Source organism: Aspergillus chevalieri, chromosome 1 (assembly GCF_016861735.1).
Source record: "Aspergillus chevalieri M1 DNA, chromosome 1, nearly complete sequence".
Lineage (NCBI taxonomy): Eukaryota > Fungi > Ascomycota > Eurotiomycetes > Eurotiales > Aspergillaceae > Aspergillus > Aspergillus chevalieri.
The window spans coordinates 1,112,288-1,138,942 of record NC_057362.1 but is presented as its reverse complement, the minus strand read 5'-3'; the positions used below and the strand labels follow the sequence as shown (position 1 = coordinate 1,138,942).

General features: G+C 50.2%; 10 protein-coding genes across 10 annotated transcripts; 7 read left to right on the top strand and 3 right to left on the bottom strand.

The window, feature by feature from the left end:
* Positions 1–136: 136 nt before the first annotated feature.
* On the top strand, positions 137–1,113 carry ACHE_10406A (short chain dehydrogenase/reductase family; the record flags this gene model as incomplete). The annotated part of the gene is made up of 4 exons (XM_043278920.1): positions 137–166; positions 219–453; positions 525–828; positions 894–1,113. The coding sequence occupies 4 exons, from the start codon at positions 137–139 to the stop codon at positions 1,111–1,113; spliced, it is 789 nt and encodes a 262-aa protein (XP_043131526.1).
* A 717-nt stretch (positions 1,114–1,830) lies between these two features.
* On the top strand, positions 1,831–4,286 carry NTH1 (alpha,alpha-trehalase; the record flags this gene model as incomplete). Its single annotated transcript, XM_043278909.1, has 5 exons — positions 1,831–1,965; positions 2,018–2,090; positions 2,154–2,275; positions 2,333–4,074; positions 4,151–4,286. The coding sequence occupies 5 exons, from the start codon at positions 1,831–1,833 to the stop codon at positions 4,284–4,286; spliced, it is 2,208 nt and encodes a 735-aa protein (XP_043131525.1).
* Positions 4,287–6,012: 1,726 nt separating this feature from the next.
* On the top strand, positions 6,013–7,758 carry ICL1 (isocitrate lyase 1; the record flags this gene model as incomplete). The annotated part of the gene is made up of 3 exons (XM_043278898.1): positions 6,013–6,216; positions 6,284–6,439; positions 6,502–7,758. 3 exons carry the CDS (start codon positions 6,013–6,015, stop codon positions 7,756–7,758), a joined length of 1,617 nt encoding a protein of 538 aa, XP_043131524.1.
* A 577-nt stretch (positions 7,759–8,335) lies between these two features.
* ACHE_10403A (hexadecenal dehydrogenase) lies at positions 8,336–10,478 on the top strand (the record flags this gene model as incomplete). Its single annotated transcript, XM_043278887.1, has 5 exons — positions 8,336–8,481; positions 8,538–8,768; positions 8,834–9,633; positions 9,685–10,044; positions 10,432–10,478. 5 exons carry the CDS (start codon positions 8,336–8,338, stop codon positions 10,476–10,478), a joined length of 1,584 nt encoding a protein of 527 aa, XP_043131523.1.
* An 866-nt stretch (positions 10,479–11,344) lies between these two features.
* Positions 11,345–13,383, bottom strand: ACHE_10402S (putative AP-3 adaptor complex subunit mu; the record flags this gene model as incomplete). Its single annotated transcript, XM_043278876.1, has 3 exons — positions 11,345–12,773; positions 12,839–13,249; positions 13,337–13,383. The coding sequence occupies 3 exons, from the start codon at positions 13,381–13,383 to the stop codon at positions 11,345–11,347; spliced, it is 1,887 nt and encodes a 628-aa protein (XP_043131522.1).
* Positions 13,384–13,646: 263 nt separating this feature from the next.
* On the top strand, positions 13,647–13,987 carry ACHE_10401A (uncharacterized protein; the record flags this gene model as incomplete). The annotated part of the gene is made up of 2 exons (XM_043278865.1): positions 13,647–13,749; positions 13,806–13,987. 2 exons carry the CDS (start codon positions 13,647–13,649, stop codon positions 13,985–13,987), a joined length of 285 nt encoding a protein of 94 aa, XP_043131521.1.
* Positions 13,988–14,322: 335 nt separating this feature from the next.
* Positions 14,323–15,102, bottom strand: ACHE_10400S (uncharacterized protein; the record flags this gene model as incomplete). Its single annotated transcript, XM_043278854.1, has 1 exon — positions 14,323–15,102. One exon carries the CDS (start codon positions 15,100–15,102, stop codon positions 14,323–14,325), a length of 780 nt encoding a protein of 259 aa, XP_043131520.1.
* Positions 15,103–15,787: 685 nt separating this feature from the next.
* On the top strand, positions 15,788–19,423 carry ISW2 (putative SNF2 family helicase/ATPase; the record flags this gene model as incomplete). The annotated part of the gene is made up of 4 exons (XM_043278841.1): positions 15,788–15,913; positions 16,113–16,229; positions 16,297–19,254; positions 19,310–19,423. 4 exons carry the CDS (start codon positions 15,788–15,790, stop codon positions 19,421–19,423), a joined length of 3,315 nt encoding a protein of 1,104 aa, XP_043131519.1.
* A 334-nt stretch (positions 19,424–19,757) lies between these two features.
* ACHE_10399S (TrmH family RNA methyltransferase) lies at positions 19,758–21,185 on the bottom strand (the record flags this gene model as incomplete). The annotated part of the gene is made up of 1 exon (XM_043278830.1): positions 19,758–21,185. One exon carries the CDS (start codon positions 21,183–21,185, stop codon positions 19,758–19,760), a length of 1,428 nt encoding a protein of 475 aa, XP_043131518.1.
* Positions 21,186–21,549: 364 nt separating this feature from the next.
* Positions 21,550–26,275, top strand: ACHE_10397A (putative chromatin remodeling complex subunit (Chd3); the record flags this gene model as incomplete). The annotated part of the gene is made up of 3 exons (XM_043278819.1): positions 21,550–21,936; positions 21,999–25,590; positions 25,659–26,275. The coding sequence occupies 3 exons, from the start codon at positions 21,550–21,552 to the stop codon at positions 26,273–26,275; spliced, it is 4,596 nt and encodes a 1,531-aa protein (XP_043131517.1).
* Positions 26,276–26,655: the final 380 nt, after the last annotated feature.

Here is a 26,655-nt window from a genome sequence, read left to right as displayed (position 1 = left end):
TACTCCAAAAGCAGCTGGACCATGAGGAGAATGGTCTCTTGACGAAATGGACCATTTTCATCCTCCTTGACTGCTCTTCTTGCTCTTGAGTATAATTTTCTTCTCTATATTTCACTCAGAATTATAATACTTGACAATGGACGCTCAGAGTCTCTTTGACGTCAAGGTTCGTGTTATCCAGGCGCCATGCTTTTTGATCATTAGCTGACGATTATCAGGGCAAGGTGGTGCTTGTCACCGGTGGTGCGAAGGGCATAGGTCGCATGATCTCTGAGGGATTTGTGAGCAACGGCGCTACTGTTTACATCTCGTCTCGTGATGCGAAGTCTTGCGACGAAGCGGTAAAGGAGCTCAATGCGCTCGGAAAGGGCAAAGCGCACGCCATCCCGGCAAATTTTTACAAGGAGGAGGAATGCCAGAGATTGGCGGAGGAGCTCAAGAAGCGAGAGAGCAGTAAGTTCCTCGATTATTGGCTATATGATTGGCGTTTGCGACAAACTCGACTGACTTGACCCGTCTCCTAGAGCTCCACGTCCTTGTCAACAATTCCGGCTCAAACTGGGGTGCCCCATACGATGAATACCCATCTTCTGCCTGGTCTAGGGTCCTTACATTGAACCTTCACCGTGTTTTCGACATTACAAAACTCGTTACGCCGTTATTGGAGAAGGCCGCTACTCCTGGCGACCCCGCCCGGATCATTAACATCGGAAGCGTGGATGGATTGAGAGTTCCGGCACTTGAGACCTTCGCATACAGTGCTAGCAAGGCTGGCCTGCACCACCTGAGTCGGGTGCTGGCCAATCACCTTGGCAAAAGAAACATAACGTTCGTGTTTCCCATGTCACCGGCTGTATCCACATTGCTAACCCTGCTTTCTTTGTTCTCTACAGATCCAACTCGCTGGCCTGCGGTCCATTTCAAAGCAAGATGATGGCTGCTACACTGGAGGCTTACAGAGAGACTATCGAAGCGGGTATCCCATTGGGCCGGATTGGCACTCCCCAAGATGTTGCTGGATCGTGTCTGTTCCTGAGCAGCCGTGCCGGCGCGTTTGTGAACGGCGCGACCATCGCATTGGATGGTGGAACTCTTGTTGGTTCTAAGCTGTAAGCACCCGGTGTTTCGTATCAGAATGTTATCTATTTTTAGGCCGTGCGATCTAGACCAAAACACCGATGTGCCCTTGTAAGGCTAGCTACTTCTGTGAAGCCGGATTGCACTTATTTGAAATCATGTGTAAAAGATTCGATAAGAAGAATATTAACATTATTGCCATGTGTAGAAACACTGCATAGCAATATGTACCCATATTAGCTACCATGAATAACTTTGATGGCGGCGGCGGCGGTGGAGCGGCGACATCATCGGTGGGCTGCCGTCATAGCATCACCGCCGCCGCGAGTTCAGGTCTTTAATTCATTCATTCCATTCCATTCATTCTTCACGCTCCTGCGTCCTGGATCTGTGAGACTGTCTGTGTGAATTCTGATCATCTGATACTAAACAGCATTCTACTCCATTCTATTTCCATCCTCCGCTCCTATACACAAGGGATATTGGCGACGGGTTTTGCGGGTGTTATCTCTCCGAAGCCAGCTTTGTGCGTTGTCGCCTCCTGCACCTTTGTTGCTATTTATTCCTCTCTTCGAGTCAAATACTATACTGGGGGAGTCTCTCGATATCAATTGTCTGGAAAACATTTCCATCCAAAAAGAATCTTGTCTGGTCCCATATAACAGAGCAACCCTTATCTCGGTGCTAGCTCCTTAGCTTGTCGGTGTATCACCAGAATCCCTCGGTTTTCTTTCCCTTCCGACAATTCAGAAGATGAGCTCGTCTCAGCCACATCACCACCATCACCGACGGATTAGCTCTGCCGATCCGTTGTCAGATGCGGATGTGTACTATGGAGATGAGAATGTCCTTAACAGGTTCAGGGACCGCAGGCGTGCGTTTTCAACGGTAAGGCGGTTTTGGGAGGAGGCATGAAAGGTCTATGGCTAATGTACAATAGAGCTTGAAATCTTTCAACCGTGAAGATATTGACAGCTACCTGGGTCATTTTCCGGCAAGAAGAGGCAGTCATGGTATGTATATTTCTTGCAGACTATCCATCCTGGGGCGATATGCTAATCTATGTTCTTACACAGATGAGACGTCTGCCCAACCTCGGAAATTCCTCATTGATGTCGATGCGACATTGCATGATCTGTTGGAGAGAGAAGACACGGACAGGAACATGCAAATAACAATTGAGGATGTCGGACCGAAGGTAAAACAGGATTGAAGGGTTTTCATTTTCTTAGGGGCAGCTATTAACATTCAGCAGGTGCTCGCGGTTGGGACTGCGTCATCCGGTGGTTATAATCGATTCGACTTACGAGGAACATACATGCTCTCCAACCTCCTACAGGAACTGACCATCGCTAAAGACTACGATCGAAAGCACATTATTTTAGATGAGGCACGTCTGAGCGAGAACCCGGTTGCACGGCTTTCTCGCCTCATCAAGAATTCATTTTGGAAGGCCCTCACACGACGGATCGACGGTCACAACATCGGAGAGGCTGGTCGTGATCCCAAGGACTGGACTGACAATCCGCGCCCCCGAATTTATGTTCCACCGGGTGCCCCGGCACAGCTTAAGTACTACAGAAATATTGCCAAAGACCATCCCGAGCTGCGACTCGACGTGCAATTGCTTGACTCGAATATCACGCCTGAGTATGTTAAGGACCTCAATGATAAGCCCGGGTTGTTGGCGCTGGCCATGCACCCAAAGTACAACGAATCGACCATGAAGGAAGACCTCATAGGGGTGCCGTTCGTTGTCCCTGGAGGTAGATTCAACGAATTGTATGGCTGGGATAGCTATATGATTTCTTTGGGCTTGATCGTCAGCGACAGAGTCGATCTTGCCAAAGCGATGGTGATCAACTTTTGTTTCTGTATTAAGCACTACGGCAAAATCCTCAACGCCAACCGCACTTATTACCTTTCTCGATCTCAACCACCGTTCTTGACCGACATGGCGCTCCGCGTATATGACCGTATCAAGACCGAACCTGATGCTAAGGAGTTTCTCCGCAACGCAACGCTCGCTGCCATCAAAGAGTACTACAGTGTATGGGTCTCGGCACCGCGATTCGACCCAGCAACTGGTCTATCCAGGTACCGTCCAGAAGGAAAAGGGGTGCCACCAGAGACCGAACCGTCTCATTTCACCCATATTCTCACCCCCTATGCGGAGAAGCACGGCATGAAGTTCAGGGACTTTGTCGAGGCTTACAATCATAGCAAGATCGAAGAACCAGAATTGGACGAGTATTTCTTGCATGACAGAGCAGTCCGCGAGTCAGGTCACGATACCTCTTACCGCCTCGAGAAAGTCTGCGCCAATCTTGCTACGGTGGATTTAAACTCGCTCCTGTACAAGTATGAAGTCGACATTGCCATGATTATCCGGACACATTTCAACGACCGACTGGACATACCAGAAGAATTCCGCACTGATTCCTCCCGAGATATCACGCATGAATCTTCAGCCGTGTGGGATCGTCGTGCCAGAAGACGAAAGATGAGAATGGATTCTCTTCTTTGGGATCAAGAGAAGGGCATGTTCTTCGACTACGATACCGCCAAGAAGCAACGTACGTCTTACGAGACTGCTACCACCTTCTGGGCGATGTGGGCAGGACTCGCTACCCCACGACAAGCGGCAGATATGATTGAGAAGGCACTTCCTCGGTTTGAAGCCTTTGGTGGTCTGGTTTCCGGTACAGAAGAGTCGCGAGGCCCTGTCGGGCTGGAGAGACCCAATCGGCAATGGGACTTCCCTTACGGTTGGGCGCCACAGCAGATGCTTGCCTGGGCTGGATTCCTGCGTTATGGATACGAGGATGAAGCTAAGCGACTTGCATACAAGTGGCTGTTTATGATCACCAAGGCTTTTGTCGACTTTAACGGTGTCGTCGTCGAGAAATATGATGTTACGCGGCCGATTGATCCGCATCGAGTAGATGCAGAATATGGAAACCAAGGTGTTGATTTCAAGGGTGCACCTCGAGAAGGGTGAGTTTATATATATATATATATAAGCACCATACGTTGCACTGGAAGATTTGTCTAACATATTGTTCTTCTACAGATTCGGCTGGGTCAATGCCAGTTATGTATACGGTCTGGAAATTCTCAACGCTCATATGCGGAGGGCTCTGGGAACCATCACTCCTTACGAGACATACCGCCATGCCATGGAGCAAAGCGAAGAGGCTTTTAGCTAAACTAAAATGCTGTTCTGACTTGGTATGCTTGCACCACCGGTGTGCGTGTGTTTATAGTACCATCTGAAATTAGGCAAGATATTTCTTTTGCATCTGTATGGATTGGTGAGGATTAAATTGATCGGGAAGGTGCTTATCCTGATATGGTATTTGACTGGTACATCCCGAGTAGAAATGGAGGAAACCGGATCAGCCCAAGGCGGGATGATATAGAATGAGAAATAATAGGTCATTTTGGATTGAATACCACCTTCTTTAGGTATTTCCCTTGAATTGATTGTATGTAAGTAGAACGATGCGAGCTACTAAACACCGTAGTTAGTCTATTTTGGGTTTGCAACGTCGAGGCCCAGAGCTCTGGAGACAGATTGGGTCTACTTGTACTCCATCAGGCACTGAATCACTGCAGAGCCGGTTACTCCGTACTCCGTAGGCTTCCCCATACCCGCCTTTGACTTCCCGCAGCTACCGCAATTGCCTCCTTACTTGACTCATAACCAGCACCCTATATCATCTCCTGTAGATACTTCCGACAATCGCAAATATCCATGACTTCATTCCTGATCTTTCCGATCTCGCGCAGAACAGCCCCGAGCAAGCCAAGTCAAATAGAAGACCCTGGCTGAGACGAGCATACTTCGGGCTGCAGTATGCTTGTGATTGGCTGTCGAGTTGCCGAGGTACGATGTGGACAAGGATATCAGCTTCCATTTGAATATTCCGTCCGGGGTACTGGGCGATGATATGGTAGAGATTCCGGTCATTGATTGAGCAGTACGGGATCTGTCCGACGTACTCCTCATCTACTTGGATGTATTCCGTATAGACCCTAAAGCTATGGCGGGCCGATGGCTATGTTACCGGATGCGGAGGAGTGCAATACCGGGGAATTGGCAGATCTATACAACTACATCGGTGTGATTCAACACGCGACAGGGAGCTCTGCTAGTTCGGCTTGGTATGTAATAATAATTTACGATATACGAATATATAAATCCATAAGCTAAAAGTCAAATGGAGAATCACAGTGACTCAATGGCATCTTCCATACTACCGGTTTCGGCCATATGTGTATTGTCACGTATTGTAACCCGGGTAAGTGCATGTGGCCGACGTCACCCGTGCTTATCGGTACGCGACCTCCGCGATTTGCTTGTGAAGACAGAGGAAGAGACAGTAGAGAACAAGAGCAAGAGCAAGAGTATCTTGATTACTGAGTATAGTAAAGAAACTGCCAGCCTTCGATATAGCCATGCGCATTCAGTTCTATCCCAACGCAGACTCGCCACAAAGTGGCAACCGCAGGCCAAAAAAGCCCCGGCATGACCCATTAGACCGAGGATCACGGTGATGTCTCGATCCTCTCTTCCGAACCACAACCCCAGCTTGTGAACTCTGTTACAACACCAAGCTTAATCATTGTGTCTGGATCAAGCCCTTTTTCCCTCGTCTTGGTCCGCGTGTTACCCGCAGACCCGAGTGTTTACCGACAATCATCCTTCTGACGCATTCGCCATGCCGGCTCCCAAGCGTACTAATAAGTACCCTGGGTTCGTCGGGCCTGTGATTTGGATTCTCTTGACTTCTTCTTTTCCTTTTCTCTTAATCATTTCCTTATTTCTTCCCCAGATTTGTCTTGTCTTGGGGGTTTTTTGAAAAGTTACTCTACGGTTACATCTGTTTTCTGTTCATTCTTGCTTTTCGTTCTATACCACCGACCGCCACAATGGGTTTCTTTGAAGACGAGGACAGAAAGTACCAGGAGGAGGTCAACGATGTCAAGGCTTGGTGGCAAGACTCGAGATGGAGGTACACCAAGCGTCCCTTCACGGCTGAGCAGATTGTGGCCAAGCGTGGGAACTTGAAGATCGACTACCCTTCCAACGTCCAGGCTAAGAAGCTTTGGGGTATCCTGGAGCACAACTTCAAGGTTCGTTGCCCTCGCGAGCTCAAGAGAAGTAAGGGAGATAGTGTGCTAACGCATATGCCCTCAACAGAACAAGGTCCCTAGCTATACCTATGGCTGTCTCGAACCCACCATGGTCACCCAGATGGCCAAGTACCTCGATACCGTCTACGTTTCGGGCTGGCAAAGCTCTTCTACCGCTTCCTCGACAGATGAACCCTCCCCCGACCTTGCAGACTACCCTATGGTGAGTTCCTGGTGGAACAATGGTGGTTGTATCTGGTAAATGGTAACTAACTATTGTGACAGAATACTGTCCCCAACAAGGTCAACCACCTTTGGATGGCTCAGCTGTTCCACGACCGGAAACAGCGTGAGGAGCGCATCACCACCCCCAAGGATCAGCGCCACAAGGTTGCCAATGTTGACTACCTGCGTCCCATCATTGCTGACGCTGACACCGGTCACGGTGGTCTGACCGCTGTCATGAAATTGACCAAGCTGTTTGTTGAGCGTGGCGCTGCCGGTATTCACATTGAGGACCAGGCCCCTGGTACCAAGAAGTGTGGACACATGGCCGGAAAGGTCCTGGTGCCCATCAGCGAGCACATCAACCGTCTTGTTGCCATTCGTGCCCAGGCTGATATTATGGGTACGGATCTCCTTGCTATCGCCCGTACCGATTCCGAAGCCGCTACCCTCATTACCTCTACTATTGACTTCCGCGACCACCCCTTCATTGTCGGCTCTACCAATCCCGGCCTCCAGCCTCTGAATGACCTTATGGTGGCTGCTGAGCAAGCTGGTAAGTCTGGAGAGGACCTCCAGGCCATTGAGGACCAGTGGAACGCTCAGGCCGGCCTCAAGCTCTTCGACGAGGCTGTAATTGACACCATCAAGAGCGGTGTGCACGTCAACAAGGAGGGTCTCATCAACGACTACTTGAAGGCCGTCAAGGGTAAGAACAACAGCGAGGCTCGTGCCATCGCCAAGGGCATCACTGGTGTCGACATCTACTGGGACTGGGACTCCGCCCGTACCCGTGAGGGTTACTACCGCTACCGTGGCGGCACTCAGTGCGCTGTCAACCGTGCGGTTGCCTTTGCACCCTTCGCCGACCTCATCTGGATGGAGAGCAAGCTCCCCGACTACAAGCAGGCCAAGGAGTTTGCTGACGGTGTGCACGCCGTCTGGCCCGAGCAGAAACTGGCCTACAACCTGTCGCCTTCCTTCAACTGGAAGAAGGCCATGCCTCGCGATGAGCAGGAGACCTATATCCAGCGCCTTGGTGAGCTCGGATACTGCTGGCAGTTTATCACCTTGGCCGGTCTACACACGACGGCACTCATCTCGGACCAGTTCGCGCAGGCATACTCGAAGCAGGGCATGCGGGCATACGGTGAGCTGGTTCAGGAGCCCGAGATGGAGCGGGGCGTCGATGTGGTTACACACCAGAAGTGGAGTGGTGCCAACTACGTGGACAACATGCTGAAGATGGTTTCGGGAGGTATCAGCAGCACGGCTGCTATGGGCAAGGGTGTGACAGAGGACCAGTTCAAGGCATAATTGAGCGGCGGTTAATCGTTTTTTCCTGGTCTAATTTGTATATTAGATGACCTCTTTCCCTTTTTGGTTTATACGGGCTGTTTATGATTTTTTTTTTCGGTCTTCCTTCGGGAAGAAAATATACCTAGTGTCTCTAATGCATTGATTTAGCAACACCACCATTTTGTATCAACGTATTTAAGCAAGTACATCCCGAGGTTGGCCGTACTATGTGGTAGAATGATATATTGACTGGGGCGCATCTTATGATTAACAAGTCCGCAATAACCGCGGTCCAGAGGAAGATCGACTGGTGAGGGGAAACTAAAGCCCCGATCCAAACCAATCCCAAATGATAATCACCAGAAACAGAAAAGAACGCGAGGAAATTTCCATACGACGGAAGCTTAGCTGGATTAGTATAAATACAGTGGATATCTCGACGGGGAACTTCATATTAAATCTTCCCGCAATTGGTTAGGGGAACTGCAATCCGCTCTCCTATAATAGTACACGCTTCACTTTTTCTTCTGCTTTCTTTCCTCCCTCAGATTCACCACTATTTCGCTCCTTTTCTCTACGTTTTCTAGAATTCACGATGGGTGCTATTGATATCCCCGAGCTGCAGTATACGCCCCTCAACGACATCCAGGGGCGTGTTGCTGAGCTCCGCCAGACCTTCTCGGAGCACAAGACCCGCGATGTAGAGTTCCGTCTGGTCCAGCTCCGCAAGCTCTACTGGGCGTGAGTTTTCTTTTTCTTTGGAACCTGAACTGACGCTGACTGGAATCGCTCAATAGCATCAAAGACCGCGAAGACAGAATCGCCGAAGCTTGTCGGTTGGACCTGAACAAACCCCCCTTCGAGACCATCATTGCGGAGAGCGGCTGGCTGGAGAACGACTGCGTATTCGTGTCGCGGAATCTGCACAAATGGGCCAAAGATGAGAAGGCTGAGGATATCGATCTTACCTTCAAGTTTATGAACCCCAAGATTAGAAAGGATCCATTGGGTATGGTATTAGTTATTGGGTGTGTTACTCCGGATAATAACTGCGGGGGCTTGGACCTGGACTAACGGTTTGGGAAACGTACAGAGCTTTCAACTACCCCTTCCAATTGACCCTGGGACCCGTGATTGGTGCCATCGCTGGTGGAAACACCGTGGCCATCAAGCCCAGTGAGAACGCCCCCAACTCCGCCGTTATCATCCAGGAAATCGTCGAGGAGGCTCTCGACCCCTCCTGCTACAAGATCATCCAGGGTAGTATCCCTGAGACCCAGGCCTTGCTGGCTGAGCGCTGGGACAAGATCTTCTTCACCGGTGGTGCCAACGTTGGTCGTATCATCGCTAAGGCTGCCGCACCGCATCTCACCCCCGTCGTCTTGGAACTGGGAGGAATCAACCCCGCGATTATCACCAAGAGTGCGGACCCGAGACTCGTCGCCCGTCGGCTGCTATGGGGTAAGACCATGAACGCTGGCCAGCTTTGCACCTCGCAGAACTACCTTCTCGTCGACCGCGCCATTGTCCCCCGTGTTGTGGAGGAGTTTAAGAAAGCATACAATGAATTCTACCCGCAGGGAGCTAAGGCGTCTCCTGACTACTCGCGTATGATTAACGCGGGTCACTTCCAGAAGCTCAAGTCTATGATTGACAACTCCAAGGGCAAGATCTTGGTTGGTGGTACTATGGACGAGAAGGAGCTCTTCATAGAGCCTACCATCGTCGAGGTCAACTCTACTGATGACTCGCTGTTGATCCAAGAGAGCTTTGGTCCTTTGATTCCTATTCTGCCTGTGGACGACCTTGACGAGGCTGTCAAGATCGCCAACGGCATCCAGGCCACTCCTTTGGGTCTCTACCCATTTGGTTCCAAGCAGGATACCGATAAGAGTGAGTACTGAGCAAGTTCTCAAAGATAGTGTTTATTGACTAACTCCTCAGTCCTTTCGATGACCCGTTCCGGCGGTGCCTCCGTCAACGACGCCGCTTTGCACATTCCCACCCTTCCCTTCGGTGGTGTCGGTGAGAGTGGCTACGGAGCCTACCGTGGCAGAGCCAGTTTCGATACCTTCGTTCACCGCCGTCCCATCACTACCAGCCCCAGCTGGCTCGAATCCATCCTCGCCATCCGTTATCCTCCGTACGCCGGCAAGGCGGGCCCCTTCCGGGCTGCCAGCACGCTGGTCCCCGACTTTGACCGTGACGGAAAGAAGCTTACTATGGGCTGGTTGCGAATGATCTTCACTCTTGGTGGTGGAAGTGCCACGGCTGGTGCTGGGAGAGCCGCTGCAGTTGCTGCAGGTGAGTGAGCTTTTTCTTCTCCTTTCATTTTTGGGCTCTACATTTTGGAATGTCCTTTTGGATCATTGCATTATCGCCTTTGCCCTACCTACCCTACCCTGCATTTCCATTGTTGCGAATCGCAGACTTCTCACTCGGCCATTTTAATTTATCAGACGACCGACAATGATTACCATCGGAACCCCTGTCTTCTCAACTCGACTGATTTCCTTTTGTGCTGTGATTCCTGTCATTTCGTCTCTCCTTTTGGATACCCCCATGCCCACCTATACCCACTGATATATCGATTAATTTCCCTATTTCCTAATATTTCGCGCTCATTTGATATACATATGCATATTTCCTGTCTATATATCATGTACTTACAATCTCACTTTCACATAACAGTGGCCTACGTTGTCATGCGGCTTCTCGAACGTCGGGCGAAGCTCTGAGCTGGCCGATTCTGATATATACGAACTATAATAGGATCGTTCTCCTTTTTCCTTTGCGTCTGTTCTTGACGTCAGAGCTGATCTAATGAGTTTTAGGCAGATTGCTCATGAGATGGAAAAGATTGAGATGAAATGAGATAAGATTGGCGGTGGTCTATGTACGATAGTGATGAGCAAATTGAGTCCGCAGATAACAATAAATCATTTCCTTGCCCTTTCGACTCTTGTAGCTATGTGTACAGAACGCAAATGATCCAAGCAGAGCTGAGTACATCATAGTACATGGACTATCACGGATCAGCACTAATAGTGTAGTGGGTCATACATTCCCAGTTGAGCTACAACCCATTCATGATGGTCCGATCGATGGATGGCATAGACGTTTTTAAACAGATCTTGCAGCTTCTAGCCTCTGCTGTATATAGCCAACATTTCTCATGTTCCAAATACACCAGCTTCTAGTTAAAGTCCATCATCAATCCAACCCGGCACAATGAAGCTCACCAGTGCTGATAAGTGGAGCGAGGCATATATTCCGTTGAAGAAAGAGCTTGCGGAGCTTTGGAGGGCTTATAAGAATAAGTCTTACTGGTCGTCGGATGTGGATGTGGATGTGCAGCTTTTGCGTGTATAGGTATACTAGGGTGTAGGAAACGGAGGAGTGACGAGGAAGAGACTGGAGGTCAACACGGGTTTAATGGCGTCAAGCAAGATGGCACTTCACGAAATGCTCTTTATTATTGATTGATCAGATAGATAAACGCATCACCATCCAAGATATCTAACTAGCCTATCCAAATAGAACCTGCTATATCGTATATCACCGTGACTACATTGCACATACTCTAGAGCAAGTAAGCGACGCATCAACACCTCGCCTCCACCCCCCTCCGACTAACACACAGATACTTCACCCCCTTATATGGCCTCACGCCCTCGCCTAGCCCGCGACTCCGTCTGGGATCGATGTTCAGACTATCGACTTTGATCCCCGAGGGAAGCCATCCCTGGACGACGAAGGAGACAGAGACGGAGTCTGGCATGAGGGATGCGTTGAGCTGTGTTTTTGTTTTGCGGGGCGCGGGGCGGAAGATTGATTGCGGAAATGGTTGTGATGATCGTAGTGGGGATGTAGGGTTAGGAGAGGATGGGGGTAATGGGGAGGAGGCGATGGGAGAGGACTGTTGTGGCGTTGGGGACTGTGGGATGGAGAGATGCGGATCGGAGGCTTCTGGTTGTGTTTCTGATTGTTGTTGTTGGTCTGGGTCTGCGGAGGCGTGTTTGGATTTAGAGACCTTCTTGGTCTTCTTTTTTTTCTTTGTTTTCCGTTTCCTGCGGACTGATGGGTCCATCCCCGTGCCGTCTTGGTAAGATGTCGACGGGTCATAATAGCCCTGCAAGAGATTCGTGTCTGCTTCGGCTGCTTCGTCTTCCACGTCTTCGTCGCCTGTTTGGTGACCGCTTACGGTGCATCGAAGAGTTGCTGTTCCGGAGACGGTTCCTGCGTCTTTGGTTGGTACACGCCATTCGAGGACATCGCTCCCGGGGTTGTAAATGGCTTCGCCCCGGCTGGCTTGCATGTCCGTGATGTTCCGGACCAACTGGGGTATTGGTACTGTGACGACGACTTCATCCAGGACTGGTGCAGAGGGAGTCCCGCCTCCACCACCACCAAGGAATGAAGGCGTCGATGTGCCTGAGTTGGCGCGTCCTGCTCCCGGTCGTGCAGCGGATGCGACGCCCGGGAAGCTGGTGTTAAGGGTCAAGCGGACCTCGAATTCAGATCCTGTGGGTCCTAATGATTTCCGCATGTCCACAAAAGCAGGTAGGAAGAGCTTCTCCATGTGACTTGGCGGTTCGTCAAGGTCCGGGTCAATGGGGAGCAGGTCTACCCCATACCCTGCAAGGATAAAACGACCATCGGGAGGGACAAAGCTAAGGTCCCCTGGTCGCTCCCTCCATCTCGCTAGTCGGACACTCGGATGGAACACTGGTAGATCCATCTTACGTCCAATAGCTTGTTGTCCTCCCGGAGTCGTCAACGATAGAAGCAGGTCGGGGACACCTGATATCTTAGCCGTGAATGCAATTGTCCCCGAGACCAGCGCGGAGAGCAGACGTCCGGAAGGTGCGATTGTAACGGAGAGCGATTCGACGATATCAACGTATAATTCATTGGACGTATGTCGCACATTGGGCCTTCTCCACAGGATCGCAGGACCCTGTGAAGCGGCTGATGACAACGGTGGTTTCAGGGAATTAGGGCCTCCCAATGATGGCGTAGAAGATGATGACCTGTTGCTCCGAAATAACCATCCATTAGTATGCAATTTCCCATACCCCGAAGCTTGGATACTAACCCAACCCCGCCCAACAGCTTTCCCATCCACCCAGGCATATCAACCACCTCTTGCAGCGCATTGAGCTCTGTATTGCATACCAGCCCTCCATCACACATTTCATGCAGCAGCTGAGCTACCACATCGTAGTTCGACTGGATCTTGGTCGAGATCAACGGCGCCCCGACGAACTCCTCCAGCACATCAACAACCCGGTGTAGAAACTCAAGCGCTAGGAGCGGCTCCGTATCTACCTCCGATACTGCTAGGAAGAGTAGATTCGACTGGACCACCGAGAACACGGTTACCGGCGGCGAGGTATTTGGGAAGTAGAGTAGGGAAGGACGCGGGACTCGATGGGCGAAGTATAGCGGCCGGAGTGTTGCCGCAGATGGCGGGCGCGAGCGATATACGTGCTCTACAAGAGGTTGACTATAGAAATGGTAATTCGCAACAGTTAGCAGGGCCGCGGTTGTATAGCCAGAGGAACCGGACTATGGGAGGAGAGGGGGAGCCTACTTATGCTCATCGTAGATATAGAGCGCATCAATCTCGCCGCTCATCATGTCAATCGATGCTCGTTTCCTCCTCGAATCGAGCCGTCCAGATGCTGCAAAACTCCCAGAATGCTCGGTGTTTGTCTGGCTCCATTGAAGATATTCCCAAATCGGAAGAGGTCATATTCTGCCGAAGATGCCCGCCTTCTGCAGGATTTCCCCAGCGAACAGTTCAAGATGGAGACGAGGAGTGTTGTCGCTGTGAATTAGTGTCTACCCGCTTGTTATAGGCTACGAATCTGCTACTAGAAGAACCCCCTGGTCAACGCATCATGGCACCTGCACAGAATGAGTCCTGGAATGTCCAGGAAAAGGATGCCAAACGAGCGATCGCCGAAGATACATATGATGACTGCCTTTCTTGCAGAGTAACAGGTATGTTTGCATCCTTTGTTCTCTCTATCAGATTGTCTAACATAGTATTACTCTAGGGTCTGCCGCATTCGTTGGTCTGGGTGTCTACAGTTACTATACAGGCATGAACAATCTACGCCAGCAGGAGAAGGCAATCATGCAAAGCGCATCCAAATACAAGATGGGTTCTCGACAGCTGGGCATTGCAACTATTTCAGCAACCTTGGTAGGCATGGGTATTTGGAGAGCATTGAATTAAGGACTGGTATACTCTGTACAGTGCTGGATACGACGTGATGTTATTACTGCGTTCCAAAATAGATTGTATTTATACGACTCAAAATGAAGAAGAATAACCTCCACCCTGGGTATCGCCCTGCTCAATAACGTCTATATGTTTAAAATAGTTTAAGAAACATAAAACATAAGAATTAGAAGAAGAGAAAAGACAGAACATATCAGAAGATGAAGACGAAAAGGAAAACCAGAAAACAAATGCAAGACTCCCACGAAATGCAAAAATGCCGAATCAATCAACCGCTACGTGACACCGTAAGAATATTAGTTTCGTCCCGTCATCCGACTTCATATTCTTTAGGTGAAACGCCCCCTCTTACTCCCTCCAAACATATCGGACAAGTCAAAAAAGTCAGGAACGGCAAGTTTCCTTTTTGAGCCTACCCCGACAGAAGGCTCACGTGTCGACGTGCGCTGGTTAGACCGTGTCAAGTTGTTGTGGCGATGCTGCGAGCGGGAGTTGCGAGGGAAAACGGAGAGAACGGGTGCTCCATCGGGAGAATTTTCCGATGGTTGCATGTCAACATCTTGCTCTTGAGGCTGAGGGAACGAAGGCCCAGAAGTAAATGTGAAGATGGCTGGCCTGTCGAAGGAGTTGGCTTCTGGCTGTGATGGTGGTGCCGGTTGCTGCTGCGGCTGTGGCTGTTGTTGTTGCTGCGGGGCAACGTGCGCATCGTAAGGAGACGAGGCGGGTTTTGGTGGTGATTGAGAAGCGTCTGGCCCAGATTGTTCCTTGCGGACTGCAGCCGGCGTTGTGCTCCTAGCTCTCTTTTCGGTATCGTCATCGTCGCTACCGGGGACCCCGTTGCCATCCAGTCTCTCCGTTGCCCATTGTCGAACCGACCAGCCTTCCCCATCTCCTAGGCCCAAGTTCTCTCTGTCAAGGAACTGCAGCAGATCCTCAATGGCTTCCTGATAGCCCGCTTGCTTTGCCTGGGATTGTTCGCAGACAGCATTCTTGTAGAGGTTGGTCACGGATAGGGCGGCGGCTTTGAACGACTGTAGGAGTTGCTCGGGGGGCTGAGGACGGGGAGTCGAGCTCGGTAAGGAAGTGTTCAACGATCTCATGGAGTCCATATTGGGTGGGTGGCCGTAACTCGAACAGCTCCTCCTTTCTTGTGCCTTCAAAGCCGTCCCTCGTTAGTCAGAGCCGTTGATGAGAATGCAGACGCAGAGATCGAAGGAATCGAAAGAAGAAAAAGAAAATTCAGGTTATTGAGGGAAAGTATACCTATGCAAAATCGAAACAACGACCGAAAAACGGTCCTGGTAAGTTCTGCAGTGTTGTAAGGCAGAGGGGATGAAGCTGCAGATATGACCGCAGCGTTTCTTTTGCTTTGCGTTTGGCCCGGTAACGTGACCCACCGCGGGGAAACTTGTCTTCCGCGCTCTGCTGACTCAAAACTGACTCATACACGCCGCGCGCCCCGTCCACCAATCAGCACGCGTGTAGACCGCGCTTCCGCCGACGAAACTCCCAATTGCCATCCCGTGCATCGCAGTCTTCGAACCTGTCCATCTTTCCTCCTCAATTGTCAGCTCGGATCTTGCTGTTCGAGGTATTTGGGCTTGCCTGGTTCTATTTTATACCTAGGGATATTGTATACCTAGGGATATCAATTGCTTCTTGTTGTTCCTTTCTCTTGTCCTAGATCTTTCTATTTGCGTACATCCTATACTTGTCCGCGTTTCCTCCGGAACCTTCGTCGAGTCGTTAATCGAATCGATCAGAGACTTGCGCTTCCGTGCGCCGAGAACGGAGATGGTTGCGCCTTTGAAATCCCTAGATCCTCATTCGGACGCGCCATCTCAGGCAGATACCCCCATGACCGATGCAAATGAAGAAATCACGTCGGTGCCCGTGGACAGCACCGACGCGCAGATGACGGTGAGTGATGCCGAAATGCCTGCCCTGCCGCATCTATACAAGACTGCGCGCATCTCTTGCCTCAGCAGATTCTTTATAGAAATCCTTTTGAGATCTGCATCCTATTTTAGGGCTACCGGGACAACTCACAGCATACAGTAATTGTGTGGCTGGGTTGACAAACATTCGTGAACTGAATGGCTAACTTTTTAATACTCAGGATGATAACAGTGTCGCGGGCGACACGACTGTGGATGGTAGGAAACGAAGATCTGCAGAATCTAACCAACGAAAAAGTGCCTTGGGCAAAAAGCACGGTCGTCTGGATGAGTCTAAGGTAAGTTGGCGCATAACGCTCATCAATATATTCTCTGCCAGATGCTTACGATGTTCTCTGTTTATAGGAAACTGACTCTATTCGACGGTTCCGCTACCTGCTTGGGCTGACCGATTTGTTCCGCCACTTCATCGAAACGAATCCGAATCCCCGAATCAAAGAAATCATTGCCGAAATTGACCGACAAAATGCAGACGATGAAGCCAAGGCTAAAAAGAAGGGTACTTCCCGGTCAGGTGGCGCGGGTAACGAAAGACGCCGCAGAACGGAGCAGGAGGAGGATGCTGAATTGCTGAAGGACGAGAGCGGAGAACAAACCGGTACTGTCTTTCGGGAGACCCCGCCATTCATCAACGGTGAAATGCGTGATTATCAGATTGCGGGTTTAAACTGGCTCGTTTCTCTTCATGAAAATGGTATCTCGGGCATTCTGGCAGATGAGATGGGTTTGGGTAAAACCCTGCAGACTATTTCCTTCCTTGGTTATCTGCGCTATGTCTGCGACATCCCTGGGCCTCATCTTGTGGCTGTTCCCAAATCGACTCTGGACAATTGGAAGAGAGAGCTTGAGAAATGGACGCCTGATGTTAGGGTTCTGGTCCTTCAGGGTGACAAGGAGGAACGTCAGCGCTTGATCAACGAAGAGCTTCTTGAAGAGAATTTCGACGTTTGCATTACCAGTTACGAAATGGTTCTACGGGAGAAGACACACCTTAAGAAGTTTGCGTGGGAATACATTGTCATCGACGAGGCCCATCGGATCAAGAATGAGGAATCGTCCTTGGCTCAGATCATCCGTGTCTTCAACTCGCGCAATCGGCTGCTGATTACTGGTACCCCGCTTCAAAACAATCTCCATGAACTCTGGGCCCTTCTGAATTTCCTTTTGCCGGATGTGTTCGGTGACTCGGAAGCCTTTGACCAATGGTTCTCAACCCAGGATTCTGACCAAGACACTGTGGTGCAGCAGCTCCACCGAGTTTTGCGGCCTTTCCTGTTGCGACGTGTAAAAAGCGATGTCGAAAAGAGTCTGCTTCCCAAAAAGGAGATCAATTTGTACGTGCCCATGTCTGAAATGCAGGTAAAGTGGTATCAGAAGATTCTCGAAAAGGATATCGATGCAGTGAATGGAGCCGCAGGAAAGCGCGAATCGAAGACGCGTTTGTTGAATATTGTGATGCAGCTTCGCAAATGCTGCAACCACCCATATCTTTTCGAAGGTGCTGAGCCTGGCCCGCCATACACGACCGATGAGCATCTTGTCTACAACTCGGGGAAAATGGTGATCCTTGACAAAATCCTGACACGCATGCAGAAGCAAGGAAGCCGGGTGCTCATCTTCTCCCAGATGAGTCGTGTTCTCGATATCTTGGAAGACTACTGTGTCTTCAGAGATTACAACTACTGTCGTATTGACGGTACAACGGCTCACGAGGATCGTATTGCCGCGATCGACGATTACAACAAGCCTGGATCTGACAAATTCGTCTTCCTTCTCACGACAAGAGCCGGAGGTCTCGGTATCAACCTGACTTCTGCAGATATCGTGGTCCTCTATGATAGTGACTGGAACCCCCAAGCTGATCTTCAAGCGATGGACCGTGCTCACCGTATTGGCCAAACGAAACAAGTGGTGGCGTTCCGTTTCGTTACGGAAAAGGCTATTGAAGAGAAAGTCCTGGAGCGAGCGGCACAAAAGCTGCGGCTTGACCAGCTGGTCATCCAACAAGGCCGTGCCCAGCAGCAAGCTAAGAACGCCGCTTCGAAGGATGAACTGCTTGGTATGATTCAGCATGGAGCCGCCAGCGTGTTTGGTCAAGAAAACAGTACCATTTCATCTGAAAAGCAAATTTCGGAAGATGATATCGATGCAATCTTGCGCAAGGGTGAAGAGCGAACTGCAGAGTTGAACAAGAAGTATGAAAAGTTGGGTATCGACGACCTTCAGAAGTTCAGCTCTGAGAGCGCATATGAGTGGAATGGCCAAGACTTCACCGAGCGTAAGAAGGACATTGGAATTAACTGGATCAACCCGGCGAAGCGTGAACGAAAAGAGCAGTTCTACTCCATCGACAAATACTATCGTCAGGCCTTGGCCACTGGTGGCAGGACCGCTGATCCTAAGCCTAAGGTTCCCCGCGCACCCAAGCAGATTGCTGTTCACGACTGGCAATTTTTCCCGCCTGGTCTGCAGGAGCTACAGGAGAAAGAAACAGCCTATTTCCACAAGGAGATTGGCTACAAGGCCCAACTCCCAGATGGTCCCGAAGAGGAGCTCAGTGAACGCGAGGCTGAACGTGATCTGGAGCAACAGGAGATCGACAACGCCACACCCTTGACGGAGGATGAGCAAGCCAAGAAGGCCAAGATGTCCGAAGAAGGCTTTTCGACCTGGAATCGCCGAGACTTCCAGCAATTTATCAACGGATCGGCCAAGTTTGGACGCAACGACTATGATGGTATTGCCACCGAGGTTGACAGCAAGGATGCGGACGAGGTCGAGGAGTACGCGAATGTTTTCTGGAAGCGTTACACCGAAATCCAAGACTATCCCAAGTATCTCCGTGTCATCGATCAAGGTGAAGAGAAACTCCGGAAGATGGGTCACCAGCGCAAGATGCTCCGCAAGAAGATCGAGATGTACCGTGTTCCTCTACAGCAACTCAAGATCAACTACACTGTCTCCACGACGAACAAAAAGGTTTATACCGAAGAGGAAGATCGGTTCCTTTTAGTGATGCTCGACCGATATGGTGTCGATGGTGAGGGTCTCTATGAGAAAATCCGTGATGAAATTCGCGAGTCGCCCCTCTTCCGATTTGATTGGTTTTTCCTGAGCCGGACGCCAGTGGAAATTGGGCGCAGGTGCACAACGCTTCTCAACACTGTTGCCAAGGAGTTTGAGCCTGGTGATGGGAAGGCCAATGGGGAAGCCGGTAAAGGTCGTGGACGTGGGCGTGATGACGAAGACGAGGAGAATGAAGAGGAGGCCCCTGCTAAGAAGAAGACCAAGAACGGCGCCGTAGTATGTGGCCAAGTCCCCTCTCTTAATGATATACTCTAACGTACAATCACAGCAGAACAAGCAGGTCAAAGCCGTCAAGGGCGGCAGCAAGTCCAACTCTGCCTCAACATCACGGGCGGCCAGTGTTTCCTCCAACACGGCGCCCAAGAGCAAAAGTCGCAAGAAGTAATATTTCCAAACCGAATCTGTTAGCGTTTGATCGTTCTGCAGGTATGGTGATGCATTTGGCCTGGAAGGGTCTGTTGGGTTACGTTTTATCCTGGACTGGCGTTGAATAGATAGTTGCTTTCTTTTTCTTTCCGTGTAATACCATAACTTATTGGATTGTGATATTAAAAATGTACCAGAGGAATGGAATGGTATCCCAATGTTCAGTAACCCACTTTGTGTAAAGAATATGCCAAGTTCACTTCGCAAAAGTTCGTCTTTTCCATCGTCTATAGACATCTTATCTCACGAAACGCTATGCTACAACCAATACCATCATTGAGTTTAACTTCGACTCAGCCTTCCTGCGGTATTTCAGTCACTGCAAGTGGGGTCCGTAGGAACTTCTCCATCAATAGCGCCGCAGCGACGCTGACGTTGAGACTGTCAACCCGAGCGGGATCAGACTCAACGCTCGAATCACCTACAAATCGTGATCCCGGGATGCTCACGATAGCATTTGCATGGGACATGAAATGACGGCTCAATCCGCTGCTCTCACTCCCCATCATGATAACACTAGGTCCTTGAGTCAAACGACTGCCACCACTGGTAGGGTTTGCATCGTGTTGGCCCTCAAGCGTAGAACCAGGACCGGGGACATCTGCCGCATAGAAACGCCACCCATTTGTCTTGGACTGCTGAATGAATGCTCTCTCGTTGCTGACTTCGAGGAGAGTCATGTTTTCTGAAGCTCCAGCAGAAGCCTTGATCGTCACGTCGGACAAAGGTGCTGAGTTTCGGCCAGCGAAAACGATCGCGTCGATGCCCAGGTAATATGCAGAACGGATGATTGCGCCGAGGTTCCCTTGGTCAACGATTCCGTCTAGGAGCAAGGTGACAGGATACCGTCGGTGCTCTTGTTGGACCGGTTGATGGATCTCGATACGGTTACTTGTACCATTGATTAATGCCTCCTCCCGCGATTGGGAACCTAGTTCCACGCGGAAAAAATCTTCTTCTGGAGACGGAACGGGCGCGAGGCTCTGCACGGGTAATCTTGGTAAAGGCGACACCTCGAGAACACAGCCGTTATGGGGTCGTCCGGAGCTCATCTTGTCAAGCAGACGGTCCCATTCTGCAAACGCCAGCTTCACTGGGATGTTTTTCACTAAAGCGAGTTTGCGTAGCATAAGCTTCGCTGGCCCCAATTCCTCTCCCTTGTTTTGGTAGATATACAGCTTGTAGATTTTCCGCCGGCTGCAGCGCAGCGTCGATTCGACAGCGTTGGTCCCGTAAATGAACTCCGACGCAGGTGTGGTATAGGGTATCGATTTGGGTACAAAAACGTGATCCTTTACCCGTTCCGGCATTTTCTCTGACCATTTGTGTCTCGGTTCCCGCTTCTTGGCTCTGCTGAGCTTCTTTAGGGTTTCGTCCTTGTCCATTCTTCCACGCTTCATCCAGCTCGGATGTTGCCGTTCGCCGACTCTTTCGCGGAAGTTACCTGACCGGACAAATTCGTCCACATCGGACCGTGTATCCCTGCGGTCATCATAGTCTGTGTGGTTTCGTGACCATGAGCCTTTTTGCCCATTGCGAGAATTATTGTCGTTTGTAGGGTTTCGTGACGGAGGAGAATTGTCTAGCCCGCGGGATTTGCGAATGCCACGGCCGATGGCGGAATTGAGAGAGGCATGTCGGACAGTGGTCAACTGGGCAGAAGAAACGTTCGATGGCCAGATACACACTCTAAGAGAACCAAGAGAGGCGTGTATGGACATAGCGAATAGATACAGCCGCAGCAGTCTAATCAATTGATATTCAGTCTGAAGTCTCTGTTGCAAATGATCGCCGATAAGATAATCGGGAAAATATTCTTCCGGAGCGATTCGCGTCACTGCGCGTCTATATTCACAGGTACCCGCAAGCAATATTACCTGTTAAGGGTTGAACGTGTCCAACTTTCACCAGGGGAACGGACTCTCCCTCGTTCTTTCCTTCGTTGCTTCTTGCCGTTGCTTGCTTAAAATGCTTTATGCTGATTCCTCTTCGCTTAACAGAATGCCCGCAATTGACTGTCCCTTCGCTACCTGTTTCAACTCCAACCCTACTGAATAGCTCTCGATATTCATCCCGCAGTCAACCATGGATTGGAATTTCCAGCTCGATCCCAACGATGATCTTGTAGCGGATCTTCTTTCCCAGTTCGATGCGGCTAGTGCGCATGTTCAAGCGGAGGAACCGGCCGCAAAGAGCTCACACGGAGTCCAGCCCGACAACTCTCAGCCTACGGGCTCTCAAGTTCAGCCTGCGAACCAGCTCCAGGAAACATTACAATTGGATGTAACGACAGAAGATGAGCAGCCGCCAGGGCCGAAGTTAGCGGCAGTGGAGATCCCGGCGATAGTGAATGGGGAGGAGTATGACACCCTTCCAGGGCATTCAGCTGTTTGGTATATCATCAGTGAGGAGCAGGGTGCCGACGGAGATGTTGTATATAAAGTTCGGATGCGGAGTAGCGAGTTGCAAACAGTAAGGGCCGGGTTGTTCTCTTATACTTAATACCCAGGATACTAAAGCCTTTCCCTTTGAAGGTCAACTTGACACAGCTCCAAACCCTCCAAAATGGACCGGAAGCCCTCGAACGCTTCGAATCGTCGGACCAAGATTTGCGAATCACGATCTCGTCAGATGAAGACTACAACTCTACCGAATCTCGGTCAGTCAATGACAGACAGTCTAAACGCGCGACCAAATCCCGCCGTCTGTTCACGGAGTTCTTTGCTGGCGTTAGCAGTGACGATGACGGGGGTATAATGAGCTCATCGAGTGACGACGTGATTGTTTCTTCTGTGACAACTTCTAGAGCAAGAAGGTTGCAGAGGGGCGTCCGACACAAAGGTTTGCAAAACAGGCGGCAATCATCCAGAATATCCGATTTCTTTGACTCTGATGATGAGCCAAAGTCGAAAGGCACTAGATTCTCAACGCGCGAAAGGAGGACAGTGCGAAGCAACTTGCGCGAAAGGTTTGAAGATGATTTTTCTGAAAATGAGATTAGGGCGAAGAAGAAATACATCGGTGCCAAGGAGGTCTTTCATACAGTCCCACGCCGTGATCCGTTCAGACATCGTCATCTTAACGTTTGTGATGTTTGCGGTATTTCTGATAACAATGATGAGAAAGGCCCGCTGATCTTTTGTCAAGGCTGCACATTCTCCTACCATCAAGTTTGCCTAGGACCACGGGGGAGCAGAGACCATCTCGTTACCAAAGTTGCAGATGATCATTTTGTTCTTCAGTGCCGTCATTGTCTGGGTGTCGCCCATGCCAAAGATCGTTTATCTCCGCATCTAGGTCACTGCAACGCGTGCAATGAGAAGGGGTCAATGTCCAAGCCTCTCAGGGAGCGCTTGTCGCCTAAGCAAGAACAACAGCTCCGTCAAGAGAATGGCGGAAAAGATCCGATCACCTCTGTCGACATGACGCGCTTTAACAACCTCGATAATCTTCTGTTCCGCTGTTCTGGCTGTCGTAGGGCCTACCATCTGGACCATCTACCTCCGTTGTCTAATGATAATCGTGAGGATGTTGCCGCTTCGCCCTTCCAGCAATATTCGTCGCGCTGGCATTGTCTCGATTGTATATCGGCTCCAGATGAAATTGCTGCCATGGTCGCCTGGCGGCCAGTTCAACTCGATCTCGTCGACTGTGCAGCAAGTAAGCTGGCCGAAGGCAAGAAGGAGTATCTCATTAAATGGCGGAACAAGTCATATCATCACTCTACATGGATGCCCGGTACTTGGGTGTGGGGAGTCGCAAAACATGCTATGCGGCGAGCGTTCCTAAAGTCAGACAAAGACATAAATCCGCAAAAGTCCGCCCAAGAGGCAATCCCAGAAGACTTCTTGCGTGTCGATATCGTTTTCGATGTCCGGTACTCTGAGAAGCCACAGGATCGCAGCGAAGAAGCCGACCTTGCACGAATCGACAAGGTCCAGGAGGCATACATGAAGTTTAAGGGTCTACCATACGAGGAGACAGTATGGGAAGTACCCCCTGAGGCTGATTCTGAGAGATGGAATGACTTTAAAACTGCTTATGAGGATTGGGTACGGCGCGACTATATTCACACGCCTAGTCAGGATGCCCTTAAAAAGCACCTTGCCTATGTTCGGAAGCAAAATTTCAAGACGACGGTCGTCCGTGATACTCAACCGGAATCGATGACTGGTGGTGAGATCATGGAATATCAGAAGGATGGCCTGAATTGGTTGTACTACATGTGGTTCAAGCAGCAGAACGCCATTCTGGCTGATGAGATGGGTCTCGGGAAGACTATCCAGGTTATCGGTTTCTTTGCAACCCTCATTCAGTATCACAAATGCTGGCCTTTCCTTGTTGTCGTTCCGAACGCGACTTGTCCCAACTGGCGCAAGGAAATTAAAAAGTGGGTTCCTTCTATTCGAGTCGTCACATACTATGGGTCTGCTTTTTCTCGCAAGTTGGCCCACGACTATGAAATGTTTGGCAAAGAAGGCTCTGTTCTCCGGTGTCATGTTGTTGTAACATCATATGAAGCAATGGTGGACGACCATTCTCGGAAGACACTGTCGAGAATCCCTTGGGCAGGGCTTGTTGTTGACGAAGGACAGCGCTTGAAGAACGACAGGAGTCAGCTCTACGAAGGTCTTTTCAAGATCAAGTTCCCATTCAAGGTTCTCCTTACGGGCACACCTCTCCAAAACGACACGCGAGAACTCTTTAACCTGCTTCAATTCTGTGATCCTAGCATCAAAGCAGAAGACATGGAGGCTGAGTACGGAGTGCTATCGAAAGATAATATCCCTCAGTTGCATGAAATGATCCGACCTTTCTTTTTGCGTCGGACCAAAGCACAAGTCTTGAACTTCCTTCCTCCCATTGCCAACATCATTGTTCCTGTGTCGATGTCCGTTGTGCAAAAGAAGCTTTACAAGTCAATTCTAGCGAAGAACCCTCAATTGATTGAGACTATCTTCCAACGGAAAGACGACCAGACAGGCGTGAAGCAGGTGGAGCGCAAGAATTTGAACAATATCCTCTTGCAGTTGCGGAAATGTCTTTGCCATCCGTTCCTGTACAGCAAGGCCATCGAAGAGCGCACTCCTGATGTTACTGAGTCCCATCGGCACTTAATCGAGGCAGCTGGGAAGCTTCAGTTACTTCAACTGATGTTACCCAAGCTGCAGCAGCGCGGACACCGGGTGTTGATTTTCAGTCAGTTCCTTGAGCATCTCGATATCATAGAAGATTTCCTCGATGGATCGAGCATGTTATACCGTCGTCTCGATGGACGGATGCCGGCAATGGAGAAGCAAAAACGGATTGATGAGTACAACGCGGAAGGGTCACCGTACTTTGCTTTCCTCTTGTCGACTAGATCCGGAGGTGTTGGTATTAACTTGGCCACTGCGGATACCGTGATTATCATGGATCCGGACTTCAATCCTCACCAGGATATGCAGGCATCATCGCGCGCTCACCGGATTGGGCAGAAGAACAAGGTGCTTGTGTTCCAGTTGATGACGCGTGGTAGTGCGGAAGAGAAGATCATGCAGATCGGTAAAAAGAAAATGGTCTTGGATCATGTGCTGATCGACCGGATGATTGCCGAAGAAGACGATGGCCGCGATCTAGAATCTATTCTACGACACGGCGCTCAGGCGCTTTTTGATGACGATGATTCTGGCGACATCCACTATGACTCAGAATCAGTCGACAAGCTCCTCGATCGCAGTCAAGCCGAACAGACCAAGTCGCCTGACGCGAACAGCACCGAGGATCCGTTCAGTTTCGCACGCGTATGGGCCAATGACAACCAGAACCTTGATGGGCAGCTAGGCGACGGGGTGGATGAGGGACCGATCAACTCGAGCGTCTGGGAGAATATTCTGAAGGAGCGGGAGCAGGCGGCAGAGGAAGAGGCCAAAAGGAAAGCAGAGAACTTCGGTCGTGGGAAGCGCAAGCGGACGGCAGTTGACTATAGCCATGCCGCAGGGATCTCACCAGCCAAGCCTCGCCGGCAAGATGACGATAGTGATGTCGAATTCCAAGCGGGAAATCTTGACGCGCCGGAGTCTGATTCGGATTCGGACCCAGGGATGTTGTCGGATGATCTGAAGCCGGCTACGAAGAGAACCAAGGGTAATTCTTTCTTCTTTTTTTTTCTGTCAATAGTGAAAGACAAAGGTAGGTACTGACGAAAATAACAGTGGCACCGTTTGAACGTGTCGACCTTCCAGATCCCGAACCCCCGTCAGCCCCAGCCCCCGTAAGAGAAAATATCCTCGTCTGTTACGCTTGCAACCGAACCCACCCCCCAGGTCAGTGCCGTTTGAAATCGGCCGGGGTTGAGCATTGCCCCCTTTGTGGACTTGCACACTACGGAGTTAAACGGACCTGTCCGCATCTCCAGTCCGAGGTACAACTTTCGCGCATGCTCGAGGCACTGAAGAATTCCATAGAAGATCGTGAGATTCGAAACCTGGCACGAAGCTACGTGAGTGGTATCAAGGGAGATCTGGCCCGTCGGCGGAGGAGCCTGAATCCGAACCCGAACCCGACCCCGACCTCGGGAGGTAAACCTGCTCTCGGTGTTCTCAATGGCCAGAAAAGGAATAGCACTCATGGAACGGCAGCTCCATCTCCGGTCCCTGGTGGACCTGGACCTGCTCCTGAACCTGGTGTCAGTCCTGGCATCGGTCCGGGGCCGCCGCCCGCGACCAATCTGACTGGTGACAATGGAACTAATAATACAGCTATGGGATCTGGACCCAACGGCCCTTCATGGCGAAGTACTTTTAAGACTTGGTTGAATGGACAAAGGTAATGCATTTGATGATTGACATGGGCGTTATAATTGGGTTTTGTGGAGGTCATCGTGATCTACTCTGTAACATAGCTATTGTATTAATTATTTATTCTACGCCTTATCGTTCAGATGATTATTATCTACCGTAACATTTACAGGGAAAACGTGGCATCGCGAGTGACAATCCTCGATCCCCGTCAGCGATCATAGTTCTTATTTTAGCGATATATCGATATAGGGCTAAGATCATTGAAATGTAATCAACCTGGCTCCTTTGTCCGTTCTTTCTTTTCTTTTTCTCTTCTTAATATAATCCACGCAAGTAAGAAACGATATATAGAATCCGGGGTGGATTGATGGATGTTTGCTGCAGGCTGCCGAAGTGGTACTTGTTGAAA